A 16,752-nucleotide genomic window follows, 5' to 3' on the forward strand; every position below is an offset into this window, starting at 1 on the left:
TCCAAACATTGGTAAGTAATAAATTAATGTGAATAATATTATAACAATATACAATATTATGTTCTAAACACATTCTAATGGTGCGTTTATTAAATAAGAATTGAAATGAGCTAGAATTGTAATAAGGAATTTGAATTAAAATGAATTATTTACTTGAGCTATAGGAATAGGAATCGGAATGAACAACATTCTCATTTATGTGTTTACTTTATTTTATAATTGGAATAGACTATTATAAGTTATTAAAATGCCATTTGTTAATTGTGTCCCTAATATTATTTGTATATATTATAATTAAACAATAATAATAATAAAACTAAAAATAATAATTATGACAATAATGTTAATTAAAACAAAAAATTAAAAAAATTTAACAATAACAATAATAACAACAAAATTAACTGAAATAATAATATTAATAATGATAATAATAAAAATTATTAATAAGTTTTAATAATAATAGTAATAACAACAATAATTAATAATAATTAAAATAATAAAGTTAATATATTTTAATAAAAATAATTTTAATAATAACAAGATAAATATTAATATTAATGAATTAATTACAGTATAATAACAATTAAAATAATAAAAGAAATAAATTTTAATAATAATAATGAAAGTAATAATCATAAATAAAAATAATTAAAATAAATAAAAACAATAAAATTTAATAGAAATAATCTTATATAATAATAATGATATTAATAATAATAATAATAATAATAAATTAAAATTCTTTTCAAATGTCATTTTATTCCAAAAATGGACTTATATGTAAAAGTTTGTTACGTTTAGTGGCTATTAAATTTTGCAGAAAATATAAGGTAGTGTAGTGTAATCAAACACAAAATGACAAAAGTTGTTGTATGTTGCAACTGTTGCAACATAGGCGGACCCCTAAAAATAATAAAGAGTCCTGATGGTGATACAACGGTGATAAAAATATTCATAAAACCGTAAGGTGTTATAATTTTAATTGAAAATAATACTAATTTTTTACTTATCATTATAACACCATCTAATTTTATAATTATCTTATAGTTTGGTTCAAATATAAATATTCTTTTAATTAACTCTTAACCCTGTTAATTATGGGTGGGTATGGGTTGGGTTGGATAGTGTTTGTGAAAACCTAACTCACCCCATTATTAAATGGTTGAAATAAAAACAATTCAATCCAATTAAATAAACATATTTAACTCAATCCAACCTAACCCTTAAATTATCGGGGTGGGTTGATTGGATTGAAAATTTGAAGATTGAATCAAAATTAAAAATTAAATAAATAATAAGACATGAAACTTGTAATAAAACTTATTAAAATTCAATATAAATATATTATAGCATGAAAATTCTATTCATTGTCTAGTATTCGAAAAAAAAAAAATAAAGGATATAAAATGAATAAATCAGAGAAATACCTTAGTTGACTGAGAATTGAGATTTAAAAGAGTAATTTTAGTTTTGATATTAGAGTTTATAGTAAATGTAAGAACAAAATAGTCTCTTTTATAAAAGAATAAAAAGAGGATAAAAACTAGATTAGCCGTTCAGATTTTTAAGATTTTTCAAATTGAGAATTATATTATTATTATTATTATTATTTATGTGGGTTGGGTTGGGTTAAATGGGGTTTATCATAATTAACCCAACCAGACCCAACTGTTAATTGGGTTCGAAAAAATTGACCCAATTAATCCATAATAACCTACTCATCCCGTCAAAATTAAATTAGGTTGGATTAGGTTAGATTGGATCCATTGGATTGGATTGAGTTTGGCCACCCTTACTGTTAACATTGCTATATTGAACTCAATCAATAAAATCAAGAGATGCAGTTCAAAGGTTTTATATGATCACATAATTAATTAAATTGTTAATTTTAAAAAATTACTCACGTTATTTCAAAGATTGAAACTATATATGTACGTATATATATATGCGTATGTGTAAGGGCGGATTTACTATAGGAGACTGGAAAAAAAATTTCCTTTAATAATTAATCTAGTTTGTCTAAAATTCTCAATAATTAATCAGCCGGTTCTCTGTATATTATTTTTCCTGAAGATTAATTAATTTCCATAAGCTTGACAAATTTACATATATACATATATACATATATACATATATGTATATGTGTGTGTATGTTATATGCACACATATATAGCTATATTTGAAATAATGTGTGTAGCTCCTAGTTGATAGTTAAGTCAAAGATCGGCCATAATTAAAGATATAGACCAAAACATTATTAATAGGAACGATTGCCATAGCGGCTGACTATATTTGACTTTCATTTAAAAGGCTATTCTATTATCGATTATACTGAGGGTGCTCCAAATCCTTCATGCCAAAAAATGTCAGAGTTGTCACTCGGCTTTTCACTCACAAAATATCGAGCATCCGTCTTTTAATTGTAAAGACACTCTTTTAACACTTAAAGAGTTAACATTTAATTAATAAAAGATTGTCAATAAGTCAATGCTCCATCAGAGAGAGATTTTTTTTCATCTGTCGATGGGAGAATGTTCAGCCCCATCTAGTTGCCCGAGTAGGCACGCCTTTTCTTTTACGTCTCTAACCTTTATGCAATGTCCTGTTCTGGAGTATACAACTTTTTTTCTTTTTCCTTAATTTCATGCACGTCCCAAGTTTTATCGCTTTTTTTTTATTATTTAAAAGATACTGGACACGTGGCACAATAGAACTTTGACTACACAAAACTGAGCACCTACAATTCATAATGCTGTGATATTGATCAAACCCATGATTGAATTTGAATCTCACCCCAGATCAATTGATCTTGTAACAACAAACTCGAGAGGGTCAATCATTCGTCCCCGCGAAGCTCATTCTCCTCAACCAAAATGAAACGGAGCTCGTATTCCTTTTTGGTTGGGGACTTGGGGTTAACAAGCCCAAAAAATCAAGATTGGTCTGTAGATTAATGGGCCGGGCTACTCGAAGAGGGGTTATCATTTACAGAAGCAGCGAAGCAGCGACGTCTTTCGGTCGATGGCAAGTGCCCGTGGGGTCCGTGGGGACTGAGGGGTTGCTATTGCTAGGCTAAGTGCCATGGAACAAAGGTTTCAGTGCTTGGAGATATATGAAATGAAAGATAGATGATGCATCCATATTCTCTTTCATTTTTCACTAAAGAAGATGCGGATTCCGATTCTTCGCACTGCAAAATATGACAAGCCCAAAAGAGAATGAATTTTCGTTAAGTGTCATTGCAATACTGTATAATTATATTCTACACGTAACTCTCACACAAACAACGCTCGTAGCCATCAGCTGATGTGAAATAAAATTGGACTTCCTATTAACTTATTTATTATCTCCAAAGACGAACGAATTAGGAGGAATCCTAAGAAATGTACCCCCTAAAGTGTCCCCATCACGTCTTTAAATCTTTTTCCCCCCCTTTCCGTTCTTACTTTATGTTGTTCGTCCTTAAGTTCACTCAGACATTATCTTATTCGGGGGCAAATTATTATACAGGTACATTACGTAGTAGGCTAGTAGCCTTGCCATAAAGTTCTTTCATGCCCCATCACGAGTGTTCTTTATAATTATCAAACCAATCATCATTATATATAAATACCCAAGTAACCACATCATCTCAAACACGGCTCATCTTGTAAAAGAGCCAGGGCCTCGAACATTCTAAAGCATCAAAAGAAAAGCTCGCTCGTTTGATAAATGCTTTCCTTTCTTTTTGGTTTTTATTGACTCTAGAATTGTCTCATTACGCTCGAAATTAAAAGATTGTATCAAATGATAGTCTAGTTGATAGACTTTTATTATTATTATTATTTTATCGGTATTGTAAAAGTTCAAGATTTTTATTCTAAAAGAATGTAATATTTCGAGGGATTTAGATTCAATTCTTATTTGATTTTTTTTGTTAACTTTTTTTTAATAAAATACCACTAGTTATTAGTGTTTAAGAATATGAAATTAATTAAATTTGAATAATATATTATTATACTTACACGTATAGTGAAGTTGAGAATAAATCAACTCAACACCAGACGTTTAATTCTAATATTTAAATACATTTAATATATAATTACATGAATAAAAGCGACAAAGTGAGGTGCATGATAGCTTAATAATAATATTAGGGCGATGAAAATTTAATGTTGTCGCAAGTGAAATAACCTAAATTCTCTCATATAAAAAAAAATCGTCTTTTTCTTTTACATAGATGCTTGATTGACTTATGAAATATATGTAGTTTTTTTAAAAAATGATTGTTAAATATTTAAGTTATGCTAAAATTTTATGTGTTTAAACTCTAATGCACCATTATTCTAACTCTAGTATATAAAATCAGTAGGAGCACTCTACGTTACATTTAACAAACTATATCGTTCCCTACCTTGCAAGCACCTATTATTTAAATATTTGTTAAGAAACATTACATGGGTGTAAAACAAGTTTAATTACAAATATATTTATATATATTCTTTTCAACTACAAAACAATGCAAGCATGAAAATTAATTAAACGAATAATTTTTTTGTCAATTAATTTCCGTATATTTCCAAGAATAAAAAACACGTCAAAATGATTTTGTTTAATGATGTACGTAGTTAGAATGATATATATTATATTATTATTATTATTATCTGGACAATTTTCGCATTCTGGCGCCCGTTTTAACCTCCATAAGACCACAAGAAATTTTACGAACATCGATAAATATTTAAGTGAGGAATATTAAAAATAAAAGTAGAAAAAACAGAGTAATTAAACGAAAAAAAATCAAGGAGAAATTTCCTTTTCTCTCATCAGCATCTCTCTCTAGAATCCATTTCCCTCCACAGATCTCCAAATTCTCACTCTGCAAACCCTGATATTCTCTCACTGCATTTGCAAAAATCAACGAAATCGTAATCACCGTTCATCGGTCAGAGCTGCGATCGAATCTGGACCGACCGATGAGGATTCTAGAAGCTTCATGAACCTTCTCATTCATGGACGAACATCATCTATACGATGCGTGAACTGCGTAGCAGCAGAGCTCGCAGAAACCGGGCCGCCGTCAATCCGAACCGGAGTCCACAACCCGACAATAATAATAATAATAATAATAATAACAACAACAAAAGGCTGACTGTTCGAAGTCGGCAACAGAGGAGAAAGAAAGGTAATATCACGATCGTTGACGCTGCCGACGACAATAATAATATTGTGAACGTTGAGGAAGCAACGACGTCGTTTAAGGAAAAGCAAGACATTAGATTTTTGAGAGAAGAGGTTGCGGTGAAAAAGATGGATGAGTACGATAGCGGTGGCCGTAGTGCCGATAAAGGTGCCGGAGCCGAGGATGAAGGAAGCACAGCTCCTCTTCCTGAGAAGGTTAATTTTTCCTTTTTCCTTTCTTTTGAACCATTTTCATTTTTTTTTTCAAGGAAAATGCCAAAAAAAGGGGAAAGAAAAAGGGAATTAAAAAATTGGGTAAATGTTCAGTGTTATTTAATCTTCAATTTTTTTGTGAGCTGAGAGCTGAACTTAGGAAAAGGAAAGAAAATTTTGAATTTTGAATTAAAGGTTCCTTTTGAGGGTTTATTTGGTTTGGCATTAGAGGGAATGTAGGAGATGAATATTGAAGTTTTATCTTTTCAGTTTTCCTAGAGCTGTCTTTGAAATTGTAGCTGTAGTTGTAATTTGTTTTTTGACTGCTAGCATTATACATCTTTTTACACTTTATCACTTGTCTAAAATTGTGTTATGGATTATTTATGGTATTTCTTTTCTCTATCTATCTTCTTAATTGTTGTCGTGAATAATGTCTTCAGTTGGCAGGTTACTGATTTCACCTGTAAAGATGCGAAATGTTGTTACTGAATTCTAAATACATTTATTCCTTTATTTCATGATAACAGGTCCAAGTTGGTGGTTCCCCAGTGTACAGAATAGATAGGAAACTGGGAAAAGGTGGATTTGGACAAGTCTATGTTGGTCGACGAATTGGTCCGACAAATACCAATGAGAGAACTGGCCCAGGAGCTGTAGAGGTGTGGGAATGTTACCAAAATTTCTTTCTATGTTGTTTATTATTGCACCTCACTTGTGTTTCTCTGTGTATTTTAGGTAGCTTTAAAGTTTGAACATAGAAGTAGCAAAGGTTGTAATTATGGACCGCCTTATGAGTGGCAAGTTTACAAGTGAGGCTTCTGTCTGATCTTATCGTTTGTTTGTTTTTCGCTCTTTCTTTAGTTTTGTTCATTTATTATATTTTTGTATGTTAATATAAAAATTGAGAAGTCATGTTGTATGTGAGGTTTAACTTTTACTTTCTCTGCTGTCTGCACAGTGCGCTTGGCGGCAGTCATGGTGTACCACGGGTTCACTTCAAGGGCCGACAAGGTGACTACTATGTCATGGTATGTGTTTGTGTTATCGCACTTTCTGTTTGTTATGACCAAGAGGTTGTAGCTTCTAATCTTATGGTTTTTGAAATGGTTAGAATGATTATTCAATTCTGCATGCAGGTCATGGATATGCTTGGTCCCAGTTTATGGGATGTTTGGAATAATAATTCACACACGTAAGTTCTTATGGAAACTGATAGCTAGATGATATCCATCCTATAGCTGTTATTGACTTGACCACTTTATCTCCATCGAGTGTTTACTTTTGCTTTTCCAACTCAGGATGTCAATTGAAATGGTTGCATGCATTGCCATTGAAGCAATCTCTATATTGGAGAAGATGCACTCGAGAGGGTGATATTTCTTACTATCATGTCTCCTTATAATCATTATAATTTCTTTTTCAAAATCATTAACGATGGTTCTTTCTTGTTTATCTTTTATTATTGCCATGTATATGGTACCATAACGTTGCTGCTTTATTTTGGCAGATATGTGCACGGGGATGTGAAACCTGAGAACTTTTTGCTTGGTCCCCCTGAAACTCCTGATGAGAAAAAGCTTTTTCTTGTTGACCTTGGGTTAGGTAATTTATATAACACTTTTATCTTCTCAATCTAGCAATAGAGTTTCTCTAATGAGTCATCATTTTTGCTGTCTTTGTGATAATACAGCAACCAGGTGGCGAGATAGTTCAACTGGTCAACATGTCGAATATGATCAACGTCCAGATGTTTTCAGGTTGAATTAAATTGTTTTTACTATTAGGTGATACGTTCATTTACTTACAGCTTTTACTTCTGAAATATTATTTTATTGATTCTGATTCATTGGTTCATGAACTACAGGGGAACAGTGCGGTACGCTAGTGTGCATGCTCATCTTGGTAGAACTGGTAGCAGGAGAGATGACCTTGAGTCTCTTGCTTATACACTCATTTTTCTTCTTCGTGGTCGGCTTCCTTGGCAAGGATATCAGGTGCGCAGTTTTTCTAATGTTTGGTGTTGTATTTGTCATTGGTTTGTCCATTATTCTAATTTAGTGGTTTGCTTAGGGAGAAAATAAAGGATTCCTTGTTTGCAAGAAGAAGATGGCCACTTCCCCAGAAACTTTGTGTTGCTTTTGTCCCCAGCCTTTTCGACTGTTTGTTGAGTATGTGGTTAATTTGAAGTTTGATGAGGAACCCAATTATGCAAAATACATCTCTCTTTTTGATGGGATTGTTGGCCCAAACCCAGATATTAGGCCAATTAACACTGATGGTGCACAGAAGGTACTTTTCATGTTCTTGCATCTATGTTTTCTGGCATAAGGGCTGTTGGGTCAGGAACTTTTCAGATTTCCGATTAGATTTTTCATTTGACATGTATACTTTCTGTTGGTGAAGCTTATATATCAAGTAGGACATAAGAGAGGACGATTGACAATGGAGGAGGAAGAAGATGAGCAACCAAAGAAAAAGGTTCGAATGGGAATGCCAGCAACTCAGTGGATCAGTGTCTATAATGCCCGTCGGCCTATGAAGCAGAGGTATTTACTTGGAAATTGCTTTCAGCACTCTTCAATTTAATGATGGAAGGATAATAAGTTAATGATGGAATGTTAATTAGTTAACCTGTTACCCTTCTTTGTAGATATCATTATAATGTGGCTGATGCGAGACTTTCCCAACATATTGAGAAAGGAAACGAAGATGGATTATTTATCAGTAGCGTAGCTTCATGTTCAAACCTGTGGGCTCTAATTATGGATGCAGGCACTGGTTTCTCAGCTCAAGTCTATGAACTTTCGCCTTACTTTCTTCATAAGGTTGTTACATTTCCATTTTGAAGTCGGTTATTATAAATCTGAAGTAGGGCAAGTAGCATCATTTATTTCACTAGGTGATGAGGATGTATTTTCTTGCATGTAGGGTTTCTTTTATTTTTAATTCAACAAATTAACCTTGCAAATTCTGGTCTTATTTTGAAGGAATGGATTATGGAACAGTGGGAGAAAAACTACTACATTAGTGCAATAGCAGGAGCGAATAATGGTAGCTCATTAGTTGTAATGTCTAAAGGTTAGTTGGTATATCTGCAAAGCAGCTATGGTATAACATTTTTTAATACCCAGGTTGCTTAGATTTTTATTGTTTTATTTGAATAGGTACACAGTATTTGCAGCAATCCTATAAAGTCAGTGATTCATTTCCCTTTAAGTGGATCAATAAAAAATGGAGGGAGGGTTTTTATGTAACTGCTATGGCCACTGCTGGAAGTAGATGGGCAATTGTTATGTCTCGTGGTGCAGGATTTTCTGATCAGGTATATGTTGGGATTTGTGAATATCTGTGGAAGCAGGAATCTTTTTGGTGTCTAAGAAAATATCTCTGTTATAAAATAATTTTTCCACTGCAGGTTGTGGAACTGGATTTTCTGTATCCTAGTGAAGGTATTCACCGGAGATGGGATAGTGGCTATCGTATCACATCAACTGCGGCTACCTGGGACCAGGCTGCTTTTGTTCTCAGTGTTCCTAGAAGAAAACCGGCTGATGAAACTCAAGAGACTCTCCGAACTTCTGCTTTTCCTAGCACTCATGTCAAGGTGGATTGTGAGATATTCTTATCATGTTCATTTTAAACTACTTTATTTCTATTTGTTTTTCCTTTAGCCATAGTTTATTCCTATGAGAGTAAGTAGTCACTTGGTGCTGCCTTTCTTTATATTTTATCTTGCAGGAGAAATGGGCAAAGAATCTTTATATCGCATCTGTTTGCTATGGTCGAACTGTCTCATGAATTCAAAGTTTTGTTGGAATGCCACTTGATTTATTTTGATCTTGCACTTCTACAACTGCAAACAGTCTTCACCATTTACTTCACCTGCTTGTGAAGCTGAGTTCCTCTTTAGCTGAGTTGACCAATCATGGCATTTGGGAGTTGATGTATGCAAAACTCTACTTTACTGTTGCTATTATGTAGCATCTGCTACAAACACCTGTGCACTGTCTTTCAATTGTGATGAAATCGATATGAACTAGTATTAGATATCTCATAGCCACTGGGATGGTTAACTGTTACCTATTGTTACAGCGCTTGTATAGTTTTGAAAAATAATCTCTAGGTTGAAGGCATGTGCACAGGTCATGTTTTATCATGAATGGTATTTTGGGAACCTGGAAAATGGGTTGCAATGTAGAGACTGTCCAGCCAGTCAGTCTGTAGTTATTTTTCTCACCCTGTTATGGACTTGATTCTGTTATGTCTCAATTTGACCTGAAAGAAATAGAGAGAGTGTTATCTATTTTGTTTACTCTCTAGTGGTTTTGTAAGCTTATTGTTATCAATTTTTATGCTATAAATTTATGCACATACTTGCCCCATCCCAAGTTTATATGAATATTGAAAAGCTCTTGTTCCATTTGCTCAAGCATGCTGATTTCCAACCTCCGAAACCTCCATCTCTTCTAGTGCAGACATATTCAACTACCATTTTTTTTTTCTATACATTATTCCCTACAAGATACTATGTGACCTGAGTGGCTCTGGTAACACTGATTTTCCGACTTACAAGCTGATGGTGATTGCTTATTCAGAGAATTATGAATCTCTCAGGATAAGCCTTTTCATGGATAAAATTTATAATTTTAGATATGTATTGGGTCATTGATCAATTCACGCACTGGCTTTCGTGGAGTAACCATGTGCAAATTATTTTCTCAGGCTAGTCATTGATGTATTAAATTCTATGTTAGATTCAAATATTGGTACTTTTTGTCTTGACCACACTCTAATTGCTGCTGTCCTTTGTTTAGACTAATGTTTAGCCAGGTATAATGCATGTTGCTTCTGTCTAACTCTGTAAGTTTATCTGCACAATGAGGCTCGACTATTTTTACCTACTAGTGTTTCTGTGTATAATTAAGTATCAGCTGCTAATTTTGGTCAAGATCTTGGGAGCAGAAACACAGTAGGCAAGCCTATTTAGATACCTATGTAGGAAGTGTACCAAGAAAGCAAGCAGTTGTCAGCATGGTAAGTCGTGGCATCATTTTGTTTGTTAAGTTTAATAAGGCTTGACTATGTTAATCTTCTTTTAGTCTTTGTGTTTATTATCATGTAAGGGTTACTAATTTTGGTCAAGATCTTGGACAGCTGAAGCACAGTTGTCAAGGCTTTCATTCCAGCATAAGATTTCTGGTAACACGAAGCCAAGTAATTGTGAACTCGGTAAGTCTTGGGAATGTTGTTGGGTTACTGGAACTACTATCTGTCTGCGTGAATTCTTGCCTTATCTCATGCTCGCATTGTGGCCAGTTTTATTTATAAATTATCATTGATATTACATTTATGTACTCAGTGGAAGCTGTAATCTTTTTGTTGGCCACTATACCAAGCAATGGTTACTTCTGTGTATTCAGCTGGTAAGACTCTGGGCCTTTATTTCTGCAAAAGCTTCATCAGTGTTGTTGAATCTCTGTGGCTGTGTTTTTTCAATATTATCACTGAACTTAAGGTTTAATAATTTTGAGACTATGTCCCTGAACTTCCGTACATCCATGGATTAGGTGAGTATGGTGAAGTTATTAACCAAACATCTCCTTGTTCTTTCATTTCCTTGGTGCCTAAATATTGTCAAGTTTGACACAGCTAATTATTTATGTTCACAAGCTAAAGCAGGTTGGGTCATTGTATTATTGCATGACTGATCTGTTTTTCATTTCATTCATACAGGGTGATACTAAAATTTACTGCTCTCATTTTCCCCCAAGTTGTCAATGAAGTGGCAACTTCATTATGCTCAGGACACCCCCCCACCCAGAGCCGAAGTACTGACTGGACGTTGCTCATGATATTTTTGTGTTTCATAGAATGGACAGGATTCTTTATAGTTTTGGAACTGGTGAATTTGTAGACTTCTCGTGGTTTACTCGAAGAACTTTTAACTAACATTGAACTCGACAAACAAATGCATCTCTGTCTATGCTTATACCCCTCTTCAATAGTGTTCGCTGCAACGCCTCTATATTTCTCCTATATTAGATGGGTTTAGGATTATTATGGGTGCGTTTGGGATCAAGGTTGAGCAGTTGTAACTTAAAAGTTACAGCATTAAAGTGTTTGGTAAATACTAGCTATTGCAGTTTGGAAGTTATGTTGATATGATTTTTCACTTGTATAATAGAAAATTTATTACATTTTTAATAATTTAATCAAAATTATTATTTAAAATTTACATTTATTATATATTACTAATTTTTGTTTTATAGTTGCAGTTTTTTTTCCACAGTAGGTGTAACTTAAAAGTTACAGCACCTCAATTCTAAACAATTCTAAGCGTACCCTATGTCTTGAGTTTGGCTTGCATTTGCTGTTAAAACACGGTTTGACAAAATATGCTCACTAGTCAGTTGCTAACAATATTTTCAAGTTCTAAGGTGCACCGTTTGATCTGATGGCATTGACTTAAGCGAGAAATCGAAAGGTTTGCCTCTTGTGCTTTCGTTCATACATTAACATGGAGAGAAGATTGGCAGGTTGTTTTTTGATGGATATGGACTTTCGTGGGATACAATGCTCAAGCCTTCTGTTCCTGTTTTGATCATTTTAGTTTATTTGGCAACCATAATGTACTATAAAAAAAGGGAAATTTTTAATTTATCCCTAAATAAATTGATATTTTGTACTGTGTCCCCAATAAATTTGACTTGTTGCACCGTGTTTCTAATTCCGTTATTTTCTCAGTTAAATTTAACGGTGGAGGGGTAAAATTGGAAGTTCACTCTTTAAATTAATTTTAATGGGAATTCTCTTTATTGCAATTGAAATAAAAATCTTTAAAAAATTAAAGAAAAAATAATAGTGATGACAAATGTACATGTAATAAGATATTTTTATTATTGCAATTGAAATAAAAATCTTTAAAAAATTAAAAGAAAAATAATAGTGGTGACAATGTACATGTAACAAGAAATTTTTTTTATTGCAATTGAAAAAAAAAAGCCTTAAAAAATTAAATGAACTAAAAATTTTGTTTTTTTTCATATAGAGGGGCATTTTTGTCATTCAATCAAAAATTAGATGGAGCCGTTAGAAATAATTGAAAAATTAACGGAATTGAGGGCACAGTGCAACACGTCAATTTTTTTGAGTGTGCGGTACAAAATATCAATTTATTTAAGAGTAGGTTAAAAATTTCCCAAAAAAAAAAAGAAAAAGCCTACCGTGATGCTAGATATGGCACTGGTATTTTGTTAAGTTTCTGATGTTACGGAGTAAACCACGTCAAATTCTGGTCCCTTCTCAATGGTAACAACAAGAGATCTATTTCCAGAGAGATTCTGAGAGTTGTGGCTGTCCAAAATATAAGCTACAGCCATTGAGTGTATACGATTATTTCTTTCGATCATCTCGGTATATTCCACAACGAGCGTGGGAAGCCTTGATGCCAGAATAGATAGCAATTGGGATATATACCGCATATAGACAATTAGTAGTAGCATGTGGTTAAGGTTTTTACATCCATAATGTCCGCGTTAATAGACATTAGACTATCAGTCGATATTCCTACTAGCTCAATACAATAAGACAAAAATGTGAGCTGTAGATTAAATCTCGTGCATTGCATCAATGATCTAAAACGTTGGCCTGCAACATAATCTCCTCAAACGAACTCTCTCCTGGATAAAAGAAAACCAATCAGTGGACAACCTAATAACCATTCAATATTGACAATGAAAAATGTTAAAGCAGTACTTGCCTCAGTATTGTCATGATTATATCGAACTAAAAACAGGCACCTGCATCCCCTAATATCATGCATTCTTCTATGAATTTCTGCTATGTGAGCATCATAATGGATGCCTTGATCTCTCCTTTCCTGACATTTAAATAAGACAAACTAAGTTTAAGATGAAATGGCAGATACTGAGAAAAGTTCTGATATTGTTTCCAAGAAAGCAACGAGTTTAAAATCACCTGGAAGCAAAGTACATGACCTCCAACCTTCAACTTATGGCAATCTGAAGGCTCCAAAGGGACAGAGCGTTCTCGCACCGCATTTTTTACATTAACCCATTCATCTTCGTCCGCCCCAAATCCCACAAATCTAACACGAACTTCCTTTAATAAATTAGAAATTTTATCAATTGAATTATGAAACAGAGACAACAAAATAGACTGGTTTATTGATAATCACATACATGATGGTCAATACCACCTAATTACCGCTTTATTTGTACAGAAAGAATTTAGTCTAGGAGCCTGCCCCTTTTAAATATTATAGCCATAGTCACAAGAATATTTAACATCAGTTAAAAAAATCAGTACTACTCTATAGAGTAAAGCAAATTGTTACGAGCTAAATACTTACAGCTTCGCCACAATCAAGAAACCTGTGAGCTAGAAACATATCAACATCATACCTGCACATCCAAACATAATTATTCAATGTTTAAGCTTTAAAGCCTATATATCAATCAATACGTGTAACTACTTTCAGTTTATCGAAACTTAATTCTAAAATGAAGCAAGCCAGCTATCTGTGAATTTTCTGAAGGTTGCAATTAATAATGCAGCTGTTGATGATCTAGGGTCAGAGACTGGAACTTCCAATGACATCATATATGTCCACCTCTTGGGCTTGCTACATCAATGTTTAAATTGTACTTATTTTGGTAAAATGTAAAACCTTCAACCAATAGATAGCATTCTGTTGGTACGCTATGATGAGTAAACTACAATTGAAATAAACACACACACACACACACAGAAAGAGAGATAGAGAGAGATTAGATGAAACCACATCTCAAAGTCAAAACATGATATTTTGGTTTCTCGGTGCCAAAAAAAAGTTATTTCAATATATGGCAATTTGTTTAACATTTTACTTGCATAAGCATTTTCCTCTTTCAATATTTCTCATTAATTTATGTACATTCAACCACAATGATGGAAAAACATAATGCTTATGCCCCATCTTGCAGTTGTTACCTACAGCATTATGCGATCGCCTTAAATTGCAAATTTTTCTGATATCAAAAGATGCTAGAGGCCTTCCAACCTGGATGCACTTAAACATTCAAGTAATGATTCAAACCTTTCTTGCTTATTATATGTAAGCTTACCATGCCCCATCTTTCGATGATCTAGCTTCAAATTCCATTTCTGATACATCTGGAACCTTTTCTCCTGGTTATGAAAAAAAAAAAAAATTAATTAATTACTAGTGATCAGGAAATAAATTCCCAAATAAAAAAATCAAGTAACAATTACAAGTGTTCAGCAGTTAGCTATTGAGCAATTCAAAAATTAAAATACTACAAATATGAAAAATGAAAAAAAAAATCCAATATTCTGCGGTTTCAGTAATCGAATTAAGAGAAGAAGCACCTCTAGGCTCTTGAGAACTTCCATGTTCCTTAATTGGAGGGCAAGCATCCGGGAGATCAGATCCTTTTTTTGACTCATTAGTTGATGAGGTAACTTTGGTTGGTCTGTCTTGTTGCCTACTTTGGAACCAACTTTGTACCTAGGACACAATCATATTAATAAAAGAATGGAAAAAATACAGACATTATAGCTCATTCCAAATGGCAGGACAAGACAGGAGGATTAATGAAAGCACATTAGAGGAAAGAAGAAAAAATCGATTGTAGCAGATGTTTAAGTACCTCAGTCCATTTAACAACAGGTTTCCCAGCTCGACCAGCAGAGCAACTGCAATGAGATAACATCCCAAAACGAAAAGGGTTAGTGCCAAAACCTACCACTCCCACAGAGTTGTGTACGTATCTATTTCCCAATCCAAATAATTTGATAGCACAAAACCAAATACATATATACATGAAGCATAACTCACCTGAAACTTTTTGCAATCTTTTGACAAAATTCCTTGCTAAGCAAGTCATCTTTCGATTCCATGAACAATTTCTCCATCTTCTCAAGCTATTTGTGAGGAATGACACAAAATCAGGTGCTCATCATAAAACAATGGCACAAAGAAAAAAGGCCATAAATATCGATAATTAAGATCACAATTTCAATAAAAGCAGGGCTAGACAAGATTGTGTGTGATAGGACATAAATCGACTTCTTATGGAAAAAAATTGTTAAAGCTTTAAGATAATAAACAGGAAATGACTTAATACAAATCGTACACGGCACACAATCAAATGAATTATCCACGCGCTAATGAACCAAACTGATACAAACCCAAAAGAATGCAATGATTAAAGAGAACTAAAAATTCATACTTGCCAAAGAATTACCAATATTCTTGTTTAAAAAAATAAATAAATAAACAAACCAGCACTCCCACATTTCAGCTATGTTTCTTTTTCCAAAACGAAAAGAACAAAAATTAAGCAGAGGAAGTGAAGCAGCATTTTCTGAAAATCAAGTGCATTTGCAAATAATACCAAAAATTGATCAATACCCAGATAAAAAGATCGCATTTTTACCTCAGTTTTAGTAAAGCCTGTAAAAACCGACCTCTGTCTTGGACGGAGACGATCCATAATCAAACTTTTTTCAAACTAAAACCCTAACTTTTACTTAACTTTTATTTTATTTTTTATTTTGGGAGATAAATGATGGTTGAACAATCACTAAATTGTGATTGAATTGGGAACCCTAGAATCAAAAGTTTACAGCTTTTTATTTTTATATTTTATTTTTTCCAATTTGGGGAGAAACCGAAATGGAATTTTAACTTTAAAAGCTTAAAACGGGAGGTGGTTCTGTGTTCAAAAGCTTCTACTTTTCAAGCGTCCTCTTCTCTCCTTTTGGTTTTTACACCGATTATTCACAAATAAATAACATAAAAAAATTCAAAATTTGTTATAATATTAATGCAGGAAGTATTAGCCGAAATGTAATATTAACAGGAGATTGATTATGTCACAATTCTTATACAATCGTTTGATGAAAATCTAACGGTTGTAAGATTATAAGATAATAAAATCATGTTATTTTTACAATTGTTAAATTTTTATCTAACGACTGTGGAAAAATTATGTATCTTACATGATCGTATAAGATAACAAAAGTCATATTAATAAACTAGAAAGGAGCTTAATGATATTCATTAAAATTGTAGAGAGCTTCTGCAGTTAACTTTGATTTTCTAAATTTAAAATAAAAAAAAACAAGTGGTCACTTGTCACATATATAGATAGAGGGGTGGGCATTTCGGTTTTTGCTTAGATTTTTCTGGTTTTTGGTTCGGTTTGCAACCCATTCGGATTTAAGAATTCAACCCAAATGGGTTTTAAAATTTATTTTGGTTCGGTTCAGTATGATTCGTATGTGAATTTCAGTTCAATTTTGGGTTGTTAATTCGGGTTTAAATACAGTTTGGGTTATTAAGTCAGGTCG

At 33.0% G+C, this 16,752-nt stretch overlaps 2 protein-coding genes across 8 annotated transcripts; one reads left to right on the forward strand and one right to left on the reverse strand.

Annotated features, from left to right (window-relative positions):
* Positions 1 to 4,728: 4,728 nt before the first annotated feature.
* On the forward strand, positions 4,729 to 11,611 carry LOC102627154 (casein kinase 1-like protein HD16). 7 transcript variants are annotated; one of them, XR_008052737.1, is made up of 20 exons: positions 4,729 to 5,376; positions 5,904 to 6,035; positions 6,112 to 6,185; positions 6,335 to 6,404; positions 6,513 to 6,568; positions 6,675 to 6,746; positions 6,884 to 6,978; positions 7,067 to 7,133; positions 7,241 to 7,370; positions 7,447 to 7,665; positions 7,780 to 7,922; positions 8,027 to 8,201; positions 8,364 to 8,454; positions 8,541 to 8,698; positions 8,792 to 8,980; positions 9,115 to 9,320; positions 10,302 to 10,410; positions 10,531 to 10,605; positions 10,736 to 10,799; positions 11,110 to 11,611. XR_008052737.1 is itself a non-coding variant. In XM_006475955.4 (16 exons), exons 1-16 carry the CDS (start codon positions 5,014 to 5,016, stop codon positions 9,172 to 9,174), a joined length of 2,094 nt encoding a protein of 697 aa, XP_006476018.1. In that variant the 5' UTR covers positions 4,729 to 5,013; the 3' UTR covers positions 9,175 to 9,688. The 7 variants fall into 7 exon arrangements, 1 of the variants encoding a protein (XP_006476018.1); XR_008052738.1 differs by having other exon boundaries at positions 10,308 to 10,410; XR_003064938.2 differs by having other exon boundaries at positions 10,520 to 11,611.
* Positions 11,612 to 12,817: 1,206 nt separating this feature from the next.
* On the reverse strand, positions 12,818 to 16,163 carry LOC102626883 (protein SAWADEE HOMEODOMAIN HOMOLOG 1-like). The gene is made up of 9 exons (XM_006475954.4): positions 15,837 to 16,163; positions 15,236 to 15,321; positions 15,048 to 15,093; positions 14,767 to 14,905; positions 14,502 to 14,565; positions 13,748 to 13,799; positions 13,354 to 13,497; positions 13,136 to 13,255; positions 12,818 to 13,055 (listed from the first exon to the last, which is right to left on the reverse strand). Exons 1-9 carry the CDS (start codon positions 15,891 to 15,893, stop codon positions 13,011 to 13,013), a joined length of 753 nt encoding a protein of 250 aa, XP_006476017.1. The 5' UTR covers positions 15,894 to 16,163; the 3' UTR covers positions 12,818 to 13,010.
* Positions 16,164 to 16,752: the final 589 nt, after the last annotated feature.

This window comes from Citrus sinensis, chromosome 1, assembly GCF_022201045.2.
Source record: "Citrus sinensis cultivar Valencia sweet orange chromosome 1, DVS_A1.0, whole genome shotgun sequence".
NCBI classification, from domain to species: Eukaryota; Viridiplantae; Streptophyta; class Magnoliopsida; order Sapindales; family Rutaceae; genus Citrus; species Citrus sinensis.